This window comes from Lissotriton helveticus, chromosome 10 (assembly GCF_964261635.1).
Source record: "Lissotriton helveticus chromosome 10, aLisHel1.1, whole genome shotgun sequence".
NCBI classification, from domain to species: domain Eukaryota; kingdom Metazoa; phylum Chordata; class Amphibia; order Caudata; family Salamandridae; genus Lissotriton; species Lissotriton helveticus.
Window position 1 is genome coordinate 921,277,287 of NC_136071.1, and position 16,248 is coordinate 921,293,534.

The 16,248-nt window shown below is 44.5% G+C and overlaps 1 protein-coding gene across 1 annotated transcript; it reads right to left on the reverse strand.

The window, feature by feature from the left end:
• Positions 1–1,047: 1,047 nt before the first annotated feature.
• Positions 1,048–15,983, reverse strand: LOC144784645 (vimentin-1/2-like). Its single transcript, XM_078663575.1, has 9 exons — positions 15,343–15,983; positions 10,810–10,870; positions 7,312–7,407; positions 6,780–6,941; positions 5,689–5,814; positions 4,584–4,804; positions 4,425–4,468; positions 2,986–3,068; positions 1,048–1,456 (listed from the first exon to the last, which is right to left on the reverse strand). The coding sequence occupies exons 1-9, from the start codon at positions 15,909–15,911 to the stop codon at positions 1,409–1,411; spliced, it is 1,410 nt and encodes a 469-aa protein (XP_078519701.1). The 5' UTR covers positions 15,912–15,983; the 3' UTR covers positions 1,048–1,408.
• Positions 15,984–16,248: the final 265 nt, after the last annotated feature.

Consider the following 16,248-nt stretch of genomic DNA (forward strand, 5'->3'; position numbering starts at 1 on the left):
CTTTAGTCTAGTGAGTAGCGGTTATCCTTCATTACAAGCATTTGGTGCAATAAAGCAGTTTGGTGACCAGTCGGTCATTTTAAGGTCTTTAAAGAAGACTTATTTAGGAGAATGGCGACTCAGTGATAGAGGCAGAGGGGCCCTGGTTTAGTAGTATGACTTGTCTTTGGCAGAAAACCACAACTTTCAGCTCTGCTATCACTGCTCTGCAGTGTTCATTTCAAAACCATACTAAAAGATTCTCTGAGCCTTGATGCTCGTGTGCACTGGACCACAGAAGATGAATGGTAAATCTAATTGCAAATGGACTAAATTAATTAGGCTTTGTGTGGTTCTGGGTGGAGTAACAAAGGGGCCTGGTTAGATTATTTCCCTTTGGTCAATGATTTCAGGCCTTTAGGTACTTTTTCAGACGAAACACTAGAGGCCAAAAAGAGGCACAGCATGTGAATCTATAAAGGATTCATGCTGCAAAAGCTAATTGTGATGCTTCAACTTTACATACACTTAGGTGTTTATCATTTCATGTACAAATATCATACCAACAGTTGCTAAAGGAAACTCATGCAATGCAAGATGTGATGTTATCAGAAGACAGTCCTGCTTAAATCCAGAGGTCAAATAAATGACACACCATGGCCCAGGACAGACATTGGCTCATGCTTACCTAATGGAAATAGAAATGTAGGCAGTGATGCCGGCAAAGCTACATGCAAAAGAAAACGGTACTTGCAATTCAAGGGCACGTGGCAAGACTTGTGGTTTGTAATGTCATGAGTAGACAGAAAGATGCTCTATTTATGATAATGTTCAGATCAGCAGTCATGTTGCAGAAGTTCCAATTTGCTGTGGTTGTTTGTAGGTGTCTTTACACTTGTAGAATGAATGTCCTAATGATAAAATTAGTAATATTTTGATTGATAGTTTCAATTTGTGGTTATTTTATCACTGTTTGATTTCAGCACTATGCTGAGAACTATCGCAAACGTTTTTAATTAAAAAGCACATCCAAATCAGGGACAAACACATATAACCTTCCTTAAGGCGTTGTTTTTGAAACTTTTATTAAAGCATTGAGAGTTGTGTCATACACTGTATGGAAAAAGCTCTTTATTGGAAGTTGGGGGATTTTTTTCTTTTTTTTAAAAACAGTATTGCGGCACAAGATATTGCTATTGCAGTTCTGTAAACTAGACACTGTTGTAAACTCATTTTCTATCTTTCAGAAGAGGCCTCTGCTCGCCAGACCTAAGGACTATCATAACTATCTTGCGCTCTTGAATTAACTGCAGAAGGCACTTGCAAGCTTGTCTTCATCTTGGACACTGCGGACAGCTTCGTCTTGCTGGTGAAGGTTGTCTTTTCTGCTTCAATGAAAATACATGCTGGGCTTTACGGCAGTACCTTTTCACTCCAAATCTAACTCATCGTGTTCGTGAGAACGTTCATTAACAACCTGTTGAAAAGGAATGGTTTGTCTTGAATAGCACATACCACAAAATGAATCACTTATTATTATTAATATTGCAACTGCATCATTTGAACTCAATGACAACATATCAAAATGCCTGTGCAATAGAATTTTCTGCTGCACTTTCCAGTTTATATGTTACACATCCATGAGACAAAGTAAGACAGCAACCTTAGGGTAGCCTCTAGTGGTGATGACAAATAACAGCTAAAGGCCTTAAAGATCCCATGTTTTCTAAGGGGAACGCTGTGACACAATAACATTTTGCCTTGTGTGATCAAAATTCTTGCTATGTTCCCCCATCAATGCTTGGGCAGGACACATCTGTGTCAGTTCTTTGGGTTTGGGAACATTCTCAGTGATAAATCTGTGTTATGAAATGCCATTAAAAACAGAACATTGGGACTGAAAGGCATTCCTGAAAGTGGCCATTCAGTGTGACAACCCAAACACCATAGTGAACAATTGCAAAGTTTGTCACTGGTGTTTCAGTTCAAAGATTTCCTACAGTGTTTTGATGCAAAGAATGCTCAGGAGGTTTCAATGAAAAAGCCAAATGGAAGAATTACTTTCTTACAGGACTATCAAGTGGCCACTTAGACTACCAGTGGCCATGTGTGATACCACCTGCCAGGCCACATGTTAAAGGCCACAGCTATCTGCTTCTTAAGAATGTAGATTTGCTTGCAGATATTAAAACATGGTAAAAACGCCAAAAGAGCAAAGCTGCCAAATTAGCTTTTTTCCAAATGCATTTTGCTTGTGGTAGCTCAGTGGTATGTCAAATGGGCCAAAGTGCCATGGTATGACTTGTGATGCACTGTTGCTTGTAATGTTGTTTTTTGTTAATTTTGACTCACATCTTTCAGTGGTAGAAATACGAAAAATGTACATTTAAAAGAAGATCTTCATGTAAAGCCATAACCTGGTCAAGGTCCCCAACACAGACCAAAACAGGCCGGGCTCATTTACTGCAACCAGGGAGCAAGAGGAGTGGTTTGGAGCGTGGCCCTGTCAAACATGGCCAAATATAGTTCTGTCAACTTGCCATGGAGAGGCAGAGTACGGTACGGGTCTCCTGATAACCAGAGGGCTCAGTACCAGGATCATGGAAGTGCACAATCAATTCAAGTCAACATTAATATGCAGTATTTGTAATGCGTATGAGAGGTCCTGCTACTTCCCAGATGCTTGGGCAATCATGATAGATGCCCTACTGCTAAACATGGGGAAGATTAATTGTGCCAGAAGTGCTAAAGTGTAGTGATTGGCTAGCCGTGCTCCCTGCAAAGGGCAATCAATTAAGCTGCATTTCAGATCTACAGAATTGCATGTATAATAAAGACAGCTTCATCTAGATTTCATATAGATGCAGAGGGTTTATGTATTGAAGGAGTAAGAAGTGGTCTCTTAATCAGTGTAACTTACTGACTTATGGCAACTTCATGCAATAATTGAGACACTTATCTCTTAAAATGATCGAACATAATGATCTAGGTGGTGTTAAAACGTACCTGACCATCTCTGGTCTCAACAGTCTTAATCAGAAGTGTCCTCTTCGAGTGGGAGTCAATGGGGCGCGATTCAAGGTTGGTTTCTGTAGAAGTTAGATATACAGTCTTTGAATGGAAGACTTAAAAGGAAAGGAGACTGATTTCCCTACACATGCATGCAACATAACTAGAGAAAACAGGTAGTGCAGGCCACTTGCAGCAGACACACAAAATATGCACACTGGCCCCGCGAGTGTGACTGAAGTTATTAACTCGTGTGCATCAAGTGAATCCCCCAATGAGGAATGAACGCCTTCTCTCCCTTATCCGTGACTACTACTACATAGTTCATGATATTTTTTTTATAAAGTAAATCCCTCAGTGAATGAATGCCTCTGCTGCCCCATCTATGAATGAGTATGTTACTACATAATCCATGCGAATCCCTCAATCAGTGAATAAAAGTCTCCTCCACCTCATCTATGAATTAGCATGTTAGTACATACTTCATGACATTTTATTCCCAAAGTGAAACTCTCAAAGAGTGACTAACAGCTCCTCACCCTCATCTGTCAATGATAATGTTACTACATGGTTCATGAAATTTTATTCACAAAGTGAATTCACCAATGAGCGAATAACATCTCTGCTCCCTCATCTATGAATATGTTACTTCAAAGTAAATTACATTTTATTCATAAAGCGAACCCCTCGGTATGTGAATAAAAGCTTCTGCTGTCTCATCTAGGAATCAATATGCTATTACATACTTCATGGCGTTTTATTTTCAAGGGATTCATTACATGTTTATAGGAGGTAGTGCTACTGTGTATTGGTAATAGCACCATTAAGGTATGAATAGCTTTATTCTAATATTATCTAACCTGAAAGCTTTACAAACACACTATCGCCAGTTTTCAATTCGATGCAATGTACATTATAATTATGCTTCACTGCCAGAGTTGTATTTAAATTTCATTTCTAATTGATAGTTTGAATTATGGTGTATGTTGAGGAATGTGCAGTTCTATAGTTTAGAACTGAAGTAAACTTCCTGACTGTGTTTTGAAGTCGTGCATCATTTACCTGGATGGTTTATTTATAAGCAGACATTTCTGGTCTGCTTATATATAAATGCTGTCAGCATGCCTTAAAATTCGGAGATGCTGTGCAAACATCACACATGCAGCATTTAATAGCAACTTCAAAGACGAATAGGAACCAACAAAAAAAAAATGTGTTGCAAGCCATTTGTTGCTCATTACAGTAGACTGAGACTGCCTCTTTGTTCTACTGATTCTCTCGAGTTGATACAAAGGTTGCTAAGTAAGCAGACATGGTACTTTGTTTCAACTGTAATGTGTATTTGTACAAATGTTACTACACTAGAAATATGGTGCGATGGATTAGTGGTGCACATGTCCCCATGTTATGAGTTAGCGCTAGTGGAAATGTCTTACCTCGCATGCTCATGGCAGAGAAGGAGTGGACTGGCACTGTAATCCTGCAAAGACATGGAAGGGCAGATTATAGTCAATGAACCGGTGTTACTCTGCAAATAATGACCAAATGTAGTAGTTGTGATATATCATGAGGTGCACATAGTGTTTGCAATCTACCTGCTCTCCTCCCCCTCCAAGAGTTTCCTGTAAGTCGCGATCTCAATATCCAGGGCCATCTTGACGTTGAGCAGCTCCTGGTACTCGCGCAGGTGGCGCGCCATTTCTTCCTTCATGTTCTGGATTTCATCCTGAAGGCGGCTGATAGTGTCTTGGTAGTTAGCAGCTTCGATGCCAAAGTTCTCTTCCAGCTCACGCATCTGGCGCTCCAGAGACTCGTTCTGTAAACATTGAGAGGACCATTTAAAGGACACATTTCTGAATTACGATGACTTATTATCATGGATAAAAGGGAATTTGCGGATGACAGGTCAGGATGGGCTTGCAGAAAAATAAACCCAACAAGTACATGAGCCAGAAATCCCCCACACACCAGCAGTGGTGTAACACAAAATGATGGGGCCCGCTACAGAATATGAAGAGGTGACCGAGTCTCCAATAGGCTAGCTCACATATATGTATTGGTTTATGGCGGAATAGGGGTCCCCTTAAGGTGCCTGGGTGTGTTGGGGGCCCACCAATGCCTCGGGGGCCTCCGTTACGTTTCCTCACACCAGGTCTGGGGTCGATTTCAGCATTTTATACAGTGGTGCATACTATCTCGAACATTTTATTCATGAGGAGATAACCAAGAGTGTGCACTGCTGTAGTGACACAGAAAATCTGATCAGAATGTATGGTAAGCATGGTTTTAACCCTCTCAATGTTACCGGACCCAAAAATTGTGACGTCTGTTTCGTGCTAGCAGCACTTTGAGACAGATGGAACTGTGACTGAAAATGGGCGTGGAGTTACATGAAATGCATATCTGATACTGAAGGCTTACAAATTAAAATGAGTTTAAATTCTGGTATCAGATGATTATCAGAACAAGACACTATATCTTGTCAAAGCGAGAGTCAACAAAGGGAGCAATTGCCACTGGAAACATGGAGGCATTAGATATGGTTTAGAACATCCGTCAGTAGTGCAATGAATTTACACCGCCTTTCTGTTTTGTATTTCTTGTCACACCCTGTTTTTAAGATTTTCTGGAGCGAGATACTGTGTTGTGCTATTGAACATTTGCAGGTCTGTTGAGTCCTTATACACTTGTTTTACTCACAGTTCCTTTCAGTGCATCCACTTCACAGGTCAGGGTCTGTAGCTGCCTGCGGTAGTCATTGGATTCCTGTTTAGCTTGGCGCAGGGCGTCATTGTTGCGATTCGCAGCTTCAGAGAGGTCTGCAAACTTTTTGGGGTAGAAAAGTGTTAAATTATTAAACTCTGAATGATATCAAATCTATATCTGAGTGAGGTGCATGCTTCATGGCCTCACAACAAGACAGGCACCAGGACAACATCACAGCACCTGTGAATCTAATGCACTAATAGTGCACTGCTGTTCAAAAATCAGTCATACTTAATTTAATTAAATCTTTCAAATAGAGCACAATACCATAAAACTACACAATATTATACAGTAATATATTTTGTTCATCATAGTGTTAAGACACAGACACAATTTCACAAAATGATGCACACTCCTATTTAAAGAGCATAACACTTTTCATGGAGATTTCATACTGCCCAAATTCACCAGAGTGAAGTGCATTGTCCATTGAGGTCAGCAGACAACCATGTCTGAGATTGCTATTAAATAAAGCATTTGTTTTTTTTTTAATGCATCCCGTTTTCCTTAAAAAAAATAATAAAAATGATGATGTGTTTAACAAACATTGTTTTAAGCTTAGCCAGGGGTCCATGGGACCGCGGACTATTCTTAAAAAAAATGTTGTCAACATTCCAATGTGTGAAAGGTCTACCACTACCTTTCAGTAGTCAGTAAACTATTAATGCTTTGCGACTACATTTTGATTGCAAAACAGTCATGCATCCCATTCCAAATCGCTATTTGGAAGGGATGCCATAAACATGCCCTGATTCAACTTGTGGTCACAAGTCCAAATTGCAATTCAGTACTGTGTTACTGAATCTCAATTGGGGTTCAGTACTTACAAAAAGACCACGGTGAAGTTGCAAATGGCTTTATTTTGTGAATTAGACCCTTTCCGGACGCAAAAACCCTTAGTCCACCTGGCCCTGTGTTCTTAATAGTGGTAAAAAATAATCTATTGGCTTATGACCTTTGGCTAACAACAATGATGGATTGTCATTTCATCTATAATCAAACTTATAGTAAATGCCATTTTGTACCTTGGACTTGTACCATTCTTCGGCCTCAGCGAGGTTTTTGGATGCCACGTTTTCGTACTGTTGGCGGACATCACGCAGTGCAGCTGTCAGGTCTGGCTTAGCCACATCCATGTCAATCTGGACGTGATGCTCCTGGATCTGTGACTGCAGTTCCCGGATTTCCTGGAAACATAAAAAATAGAAGTGACAAACAATTCAAGAGGACAACCCATGCCTAACCCAGAGGTGGAAGCAAGCTTTGTACGGTAAAGTACAACTATTTACAAACATTAGCACAAGGCTAATGTTATTTTATTGCAGTGAACAGTTAATTCCTCTGTCGGTGTTTAATGAAGCTTCCACAGCATCAGAGAAAATGTAAACTGAATAAAACATACTTTGGGGAAAACTGCTTTATTTACTGCAGGTGATATTGGTGTTCAACTTAGTTAAAGACCATGCCATGAAATTCACTGAAGTAGACTGGAAAGGTTTATTTAGCATAATCATGAATGTTAGGAAAAAATAACAACAGTCCTGCAAAATATCTTACTTCATCGTGAAGCTTCTTCAAAAAGACGATTTCTTCTTGCAGGGACTCTACTTTGCGCTCCAGATCAAGGCGTGCCAGGGAGGCATTGTCAACATCCTGATTTAGACATAAAACAATGAAAAGATGTTGGCAAACGCAGATGTCCTCATTGTGTAGTCAACAGCATGAATGATACAATTTTAGGGTACTTAATTCATACATGAAATGTACATAGAAATCGTTCACCCTCCCCTTCCTGAAATATATTGAAAATATAGCAGTAATACAGTCCACCCTCCCCAATGATCTTAATGAAGACTGAAATTTTACATTTTTGTGATTTCCACTCAGTAATAAGGCGCTTCTCAATTACTGTTATAGAGGCTATCCGGTTGAGCGGAAGGATGGGAAGAGGCTTATACGTGGGATTATTTCAATCAATTCACAGCACACAAAGCAAAAAAAACAGAACAGTCCACTCTGTTTTTTCCCTGAATATTAGGAAGGCATTAGTCAAGTGAAATGTATTCCTGGGGGTGGGTGGGGTAGCTTTATCCCTGCAATGTCTTTAGGGATCACTTGACTTTGCCTTAAATAAACTACTTTTTTGAGGCCTGTCGTGGGTTTTTACTTTGAACTAAGAGATTTCTAAATGAGCTTTCTGTTGGATTGTTTTAGTTTCCTTAAAAATTAGGAAAAGTAGCTCTCCAGTGATAATGCCCAAACAGGCAGATCTTGTATCTGCAATGACTGAAAACACATTCATATATTCAAATTAGATTTTTGATTGGATGAAGCCAGCTGACAAAAGTTTTTACAACTCTTATTTGCACATGGTTCGAGTGGCTTGGCTGATTCAGTGTCAAGTGAATTAGGGGTGGAATAGGGCAGTCATTAAAGACACTGCAGTTCTTGTCGAAGTGAAATTACCATAATTGCCAACAAGTGGTTAAAATTGAGGATAGATGATGCACTAATACCAAAATGAACATGTTTAAGGATCTTCTGTAAACAAGCTCCTTAAAATGCCTATTCTGGGTGCACATCAATGACCCCTATAGGTAGGTTCATGTATGACCACATACTGAGTGGCCCAACACCAATCCAGTAAAAGGTTATTCCCTCACTCTGTGATCTTTGGAGGTGTCTGACTGTCTGTCAATCGGATATGCCCTCTCCACTGTAATTCACTGCACAACACTGGTCAATGTAGCGTCCTCCGATGGCCTAAAACTATGGCTATTTTATACTTTCAACAAATTAAATCTGGTGCTAACCCATGTATTGACTAGCTCCTAGTCAAGTTGCTAACAATAAAGAGAATCCACAGCAGCCCGTGGTATGGGAAGCACTATACACTCAGTCACTGTAACGAGATTGCTATTTTTTGTAATTATCATCCATATATACAGTTCAACATTAGCATCATAACTTAAATATCTCTGTATTATCGAAAACTTCACACATTCAAAAATAAATTCACAGTTTTTTGATCCCTTTACATCTGCCTGATTCTTTGTCATCTGTGCTATTTCATCAAAATCCATCTTTTACGTGGGTGCAAGTCGCAAGAGGAGCTAGATTGTACCATTGTAGCTCCTCTTGCGACTTGCACCCACGTAAAAGATGGATTTTGATGAAACGATAATACAGAGATATTTAAGTTATGATGCTAATGTTGAACTGTATATATGGATGATAATTACAAAAAATAGCAATCACGTTACAGTGACTGAGTGTATAGTGCTTCCCATACCACGGGCTGCTGTGGATTCTCTTTACTAAAACTATGGCTACCATCAACAAACTAGCAAAATATTTTCCAGGAAATGCTTTCGCGTCCCTGTTAAAACTCATGCTGCATGAACAGCTATAGCCGGGGTTGGTGTGCATGTGTGGCGGTACCTACAAGTGTATGGTATATTTATAAAGGTCCCTACAGGTGTACTTTCACATATTTAGACCGTATTTGGCATGTCTGCTACAACCACAAAACGAGAAAAAAACTAAATGTTTACCGCATTTTAAGTCGTTTTCTACCCATTTAACATGCATAACATTCTATATAGTATACATACAAAAACGTAATTGGCTCCCAGCTCCAACACTTTAAACAAAAGATGATAGAAAGTTTCAATAAAACAAATGCTTATAAACCATTAGGAAACCTTGGATAGTGTCTAAAAAATTACGTTGAAAATGCAAAGCATAAAACAGTTAAGGGACGATGGAAACATTAAGCCATATCTACACACACACACACACACACACAGAGACACACGGACACAACACCACCACAGGCACCAGTACATGAAAACTGCCAACATTGTTTCCCTTTGGAGGCATTATCACTATGCAGGCTTTCGGGGCTGCAATCAGCTGCGTTTGCTCTCACCTACATGGCAGAAACATATTATATATTGCATGAATAAAAACTAACGTCAGCTGTACCCGTGTTGCTTCTGCACAGGTGAAAGATGGGTTATTTTTAGATTATTGTATTGTGCGATGCTTCGTTGTAAAATAAGCAATGAAATTATTGTGCAATCGCTCAGTTGGATTGTTTGCACAAAAATACAATTTCAGAGTTACAATTGGGCAGATAATATTTAGATGATCAGTGATACTCGTGTTGGAATAGGGCAGGAGAGTATCCCCAATAATATTACAAAAATAGAGAAATTAAGAACAATGACTTTGCAGAAATCTCGTGTTTAATGCTTAACAGGCTAGGGCACTTAATATCTGTAATAAACGTACGTGTTCAATGATGTGGCACCGCCTGGACATTTTAAGAAATATAATACCCCTAGAAGAATCGTAGAATGTAGGCTTTAAAGCAAAATAAATGTAGAGCGTCTTATATTGTTAGTATGTAAGGGGGAAAAAAAGTTCCTGACTCTTGTTAAGAATGCGGCCCATCCCCCCACATAAAACTGCTAGTCTACCAGCCCATCGCCATGGCCTCTAGATTCTATTATGCTTGGCCTGGCATTCCGATGGGAATCCCAGAGCGACCAGTTTATCTCCCTGTCAACCAGCAGATGGCGCCATTCGGCTTCCGGGGCATTCAGGGATTAAGTGCAATGACCCTTGCGTTTGCCTCGGGTGTCAGCGAGACCACACGGCGACGTGCTTATTTCCTTACTGGGAACAGGAGGAAAAAAAAAAGTAAAGCACTCAAGGTGACATCATATGAACTGCAAAAGCAGATTTCCCTTGAGCACCTATATTAACACAAAACCGCTCAGGATTCGCTGGTCAAGTGGTGCATGCAACTTTTATAAAAAAGGTTTCTTAAAATTATAGCTATTTAATTGCGAGGAAAAAATAGAGATAATCAATGTTTTTAGCCTAAAGAGATTATTAATTAGTAATCCTTGGGATGAATATAAAAAAAACGCTTCTCACAAATATAAAATTGGTCCTAACATCTCTTTCAGGAAACAAGACTTACAAATGCCGAAATAAAAGACCAACAAAAGTTTAGTTTTGGAGATAAAAGTAAGTGTCCCAGACCTGTCTGAAAGACTGCAGGGTGTTCTCCGCCTCCTCTCGCTGCATCATTTCATCCTGCAGCCTGCAAACAACATCGTGACAGCAGAATCAGGAACAATTTATCCAACACACTATCTGTAACAATTTGTAGTATTATTGTGCATGCGGTCTCAATGTATACAAATTGTGGCACCGAAAGTATAATGTGAGACACTCTGATTTCCATGGAGGCCTCGCTTGCTCTTCATAAAATTCTGAAAATAAAATGTTAAAAAGAAGAAAAAGCGTTGGGACACGGGGTTGAAGAATGGGGATATGGGGGGGGGGGCTGGGCTGTCGCATTCGTTTTCACCCCCAGCCGCCGGTTTCAGCAGCACCGCCGGTGACGTAACGCAACTCTCACCCTCTCGAAAGATTTGAGGAGCCCCAAAAATGTCCGTCAGCCTGGCCGCCTCAAAGACAACAAAGTACGTGGGGGGCGCCGAACCCTCTGACCCCCTGTGATAGGCCCCTCGCACCCCTTGCTTGCACAATGGACCTCGAATGCAGGGGGGGGGGTCAGTTGGTCGGCACGAGGACATTTCAAAGTGTGAGACTAGGGCGCGGAATGTACTGCTGCCCCCCTCACTTCCCACGCCGGGTCCTCCCCACCCCTCCCTCAGCAGCACACAATGGGGACTGAGTATGGGGCGGGGGGAGGGGGGCTATAGGAAGTTCGGCATGGGTAGATTCTCTTAACAAGGGGGGGGGGGGCATGTTACAGAGAGAGAGCTGGAGCTGCTGCTACCACGCCTGCTCATCACAGCCGCCCGGCCTCAGCATCAGCAGCAGCTTCGGCGCGTCTGAATGAAGCTTTGGGTCCCAGCACTTATTATTTTACAAATTAAGCACTGTGCAGCCCGGGCCTATTTTCTGTCCCAGTTGGACTCTGGGTTGCGGTAAGCTGTCAGAGTTAGAGGGGTGTGGCTCTCTACCCACTCTCCGGACCCGGCAGCAAGCTCCCAGCCCGCGGAGGGCAGGTTTGGCGAAGGGCCAGCTCTATGCAGCTCCGGGCCCTCCCGCATGATTACACGTCTGAGGGTTTCTGCCACCGCAGCAACGCGCGAGGGCCAAAAACCCAGCCCGCCCGCGCACAGAGCCAAGAGCGCAGCAGCGTCAGCTAATGAGACGCTGACCTGGCGCCCGGTCCAGTCATCCCTTGGCAGCGGGCCGAGGTCTACCCTCGGCAGTGGCCGCGCTGCAGAGAGAGCCCCTGGACCTTTGAGGAGGAGGGGCAGGAGGACACCCGAGCTCTGTAAGAGGGAGCCGGACAACACTGAGCAGATGGCCCCTCTCCAGTGGCGGGGGGCAAGCTCCGGACCCCCTCCCACCCCCCCAGCAAAAGTGCTAGATGGTGGACCAGATAGGGCCCTCCCCTGTACTTTGCAGGGGGGGGGGGGTCAAGTTTCGTCACGCCGCCTCTCCCTGCGTGCCCCAGACACAGGCGCATGTGGTGCCCACAGGAAGCCACACAAGACGCTCGCAGCAGTAACCCCCCCCCCGCCACCCGCCGCCAAAAGGAAGGTGTGGGGCCCATAGGGAGCCAAATGAGACCATATCTGCCGTGCCCCAGCCCCCCTATTCCAAAAGAGATGTATGGCCCACAGGGAGCTTGATGAGGTGACCCCCCCCCCAAGGAGCACGTGAGGGCGGCCCACAGGGAGCCCACCAGACAAAGGAGCATATGGGGCCAGATGTGGGGGGAGGGGAGGGGGATGTCCGAGGAACGCACTCCCCGTCCAAAAGTACAGATGTTGGAGAGCACGGTCAGCGGGACGTTGCCACGTGTTTATAAACATGGTGGGATGCCAGCCCTCCAGAGGACACACCATACCCATGAACCCACTGAGCGTGACATTTATTTATTTATTTATGCATTTCTATATAGCGCGGACTTTACCCGAAGGCGTCAGAGCGCTTCACATTAGGAACAGAAATGAAACATAATGAGAAACATTACAAAAGAACAGATTACAAAAACACACGTTACTTACATAAGGTAATAATGACAATTGTGAGCAAACAAAATACGAGGTAGTAAAAATTGTGAGCAATCAAAAATACATGAGGTAGTAAAGTTAATAGTGACAATTGTGCGCAAACAAAATACTTGAGGTAGTAAAAATTGTGAGCAACCAAAAATACATGGGGTAGTAAAGGTAATAGTGACAATTGTGAGCAACCAAAAATACATGAGGTAGTCAAAAGTGCACAAGAGGAAAAGTGGCAAGTGTGCAGTTATAAGAGAAAACAGAGTATAATTTGAGGTATAGTACTGCAATAAGTGCAAGACACTCAGGCATACCTTACGCTGCCCCATGGAAGTAAAAGTAAAAGATGCCCTGATTTAGAAAGTGTCGTGAGTTCAAGCCAATAGTAGTAAGTGTTATATACACATCCTAATTTGCAACATGAAGATTTGAGGTGCCATTCTGCACTGACTATGAGAGGGCACCACGGGCGGCAATCAGATTGTGTCAAGTTAATAAGGCCCTTTGCATGCCCACCAGGAGGTGGCCCATAATACTATGGCCCGCTGCAGCGTTCACAAGGCACTCAATCATGGGGAGCCACTGTGCCTCGGCTTCCAAAAGGCAGCCACTGGATTGCACTGCAAGAGGGTCGCCCCATCTTCTGAAAGTCCCCAGGTTTTGCAAATCTCACACGGGAGGCCGCTCCTTTTCAGTCTGCACTCCAGTACCAAAGCACCTTCAGTTTTGTTACACCCATCGTTCCGTCTAAAACAAGCCAACAACTTTACTCTTTGAATAGCTCAGCCCAGTTAATGTTCTAATATTCAGTGCTAGGAGTTCTCATGGTGACAGTGTTCTTCATAAATACATTTTATACAACAAAAACCAAGCTTTCTCCTGCTAATTCTGAGGGCGTGGTCCCTCCTCCACGCAGGAGCATCTCGAGACTCATGTCCCCAAGCAATCCCCCCCACTCTATGTAACCCCCACTCTTAGACTTTCTGAAGAGTGTGATGATAAAAAATGCATTCATCCAATGGCCCAGCGTGTTCTTCTCCCTCACCAGGCCATCTCCCCACAACATACACCCTCCCCACTTTCAAGTGTAGCTTCTCCCCCAGTATCTAACCACATACGTTTCGGCAGCCCAATATCTTATATTGACACTCACCATCTGGCCTGCACCATATCATGCCTCACAGCAACCCCTATCTGCTTCCTGTCCTGTTTCCCGATTCCATGTCTCCATCTATCTCCCCATCACCTACCTTCTCTTCCCCTGTCCCCTAACAGGCACAGCACATTTACCATTAGTGTCTTGTGCACTGCCTATGCCCCAGTCCCGGACACTCCTGACACGACACCCCCCCCCCCCCCCCTTACTGTCCTTCTGTACAGGACTCGGTCTCTTTGTAGCTAGTTTCGCTCTTTAATTGTCCAAATACACACATTCATGCACCTCTAGATTGCCCCTCACAGGTACCCCCACCCTAATAATGGGAGTGAATGGGACTAGTTAATTCCAGAGTTGGGTTCTTCTCTTGAGGGGCCCTCAGAGGCTGGACTCTTTCTTATGATGGGTGGCAGAGAGCGTGCTTGTACTTCCTGGGTAGGTTGGCCCTTTAGAATTTCGCCAGAGGCAGCACTCTTTCCTATGGTGGGTGGCAAGTGTGCACTATTTAATTCCAGCGTTGAGTGCCCATCTAGACTGGCCCAGGAGGCTGGACTCTTCCATACAGTGCCTGCTAGTTAATGGCAGAATGAGGAGTCCCTCTGGCCTGAGCCACTGGACAATTCATGGATATGGCAGGAATGGTATAAGTTTATGCCACAGTGGGATGTGCCCCTATATTGCCTCTTGGAGGCTGGGCTTTTCCTTCTGCATGCAAGAAAGTTGCCATTCACCGCTTGAGTGTGGCATTTGTGAATTGGGCCTGCAGCCAGAGTGTGGACCTCCAGAGGGGTGCTCGATCTACCTGCAGCAGTCCCTCTACCACTTAGGCCCCAAGAAAACTATTTAAACGCTTGCTCTGAAGGCCGCTGGCGCCCTTGTCTGCTTTGTGCTTGTTTCTCTTGCCATGATGTTCCACAATCTTGCCCCTGCACCTTCCTAAATGTTCAATACATAGACAATAAAGAGGACAAGTGCCTTATATTGACCACCGCGCCTTCTTCCTACTCCTCCCAAATTTTCAATGGATATACACTTAAAGTAGATGCTTGGAAGGGGAGGGGGGCAAATTTGATTTCGCCCAAGGAGATCCCTGAGCAAAGGCCAGCACTGGATGAACCTCTGACCTGGCCTGAGAGGCTTGGTACACTCCTTAAGAAGCCAGAAAGGTTGCCTGTCAATGCTAGAGTGGGACCCACCCTCAGAAGCTGGGCATGGTGGTCAGCAGGTTTAAACTTATTGCTAGAGTGGGATGCCCCTCTGTCCCTCAGAGGCTTGGTATGTTCCTTGTGGTGTCATCTAGGCTGCCAGCTGTCTCTAGAGTGATAAGGTACTCTAAAAAGACCCCTCAGGGTGAGGCCTGCTCCTTACTTCTCACGCAGCCTCTGGATGTCGTCGCCAAAGTTGAGGCGGTCCACCTCCACGCGGGCCTTCTCGTTGGTGAGCTGGTCCACCTGCCTGCGCAGCTCGCGCAGCTCCTCCTCGTACAGGTCGCCCACGCGGGACTTGCCCTGGCCCTTCAGCTGCTCCAGCTCGGCCACCAGGATCTTGTTCTGCTGCTCCAGGAAGCGCACCTTGTCGATGAAGTTGGCAAAGCGGTCGTTGAGCTCCTGCATCTCGGCCTTCTCGTTGGTGCGGTTGGCCTTGAACTCCAGGTTGATGGCGTCGGCCAGGGAGAAGTCCACGTTGTCGCCCATGTGCGCCGGGGGCAGGCTGCTGCGGAGCCGCACCGAGGAGGACTTGGTGTACATTCCTGGAGAGGAGGCGGTGGAGAAGACGGTGCGGCTGCTGCTGGGGCGGATGGCGCTGCCCAGGGTGTAGCGGCTGCTGGAGGTGACATAGCGGCCGCCAGAAGAGGAGGAGAGCGGCCTGTTGCCGCCGCTGCTGCTGCTGCCGCCGAACATCCTGCGGTAGGAACTCCTAGAGGTTGAGGTGCTCATGTTGCTGCTGCGGTGCTCCCCTTTGCTTCTCCGTGCTCCTCTCTGGTGCGCTCCGGCAGGGCTGAGGGGCGGCCGGGGACCTCTTTTAATACTCGGATAACGGGACCGCATCCGGCGAGGCAGCGACCGCAGCCAATGGGAGGCCCGAGCGGCCGCCGCTCAGCCAATCAGCGCCAGGGTGTGACCAGGAACTTCCCGGGCAGGACCAGCAGCTGGGGCAGAGGCTGGGCAGAGATGGGGGTTGTTCCGAATTCTGTCTGCACTGGGAGGGAGGCGGGCTCCACAGCACAGAGAAAGAAGGAGGGGCGGCTGCAGAACCGAGAAGAAAAGGACTAAC

Excerpts from the sequence above, each read along its gene's own strand:
- LOC144784645 (XM_078663575.1), bottom strand. The coding sequence starts at position 15,911 with ATGAGCACCTCAACCTCTAGGAGTTCCTACCGCAGGATGTTCGGCGGC. Across the intron at positions 4,805-5,688 it reads TGGATGCACTGAAAGGAACT|AACGAGTCTCTGGAGCGCCA; the intron begins GTGAGTAAAACA and ends CAATGTTTACAG. Across the intron at positions 1,457-2,985 it reads TTGAGACCAGAGATGGTCAG|GTTGTTAATGAACGTTCTCA; the intron begins GTACGTTTTAAC and ends CCTTTTCAACAG.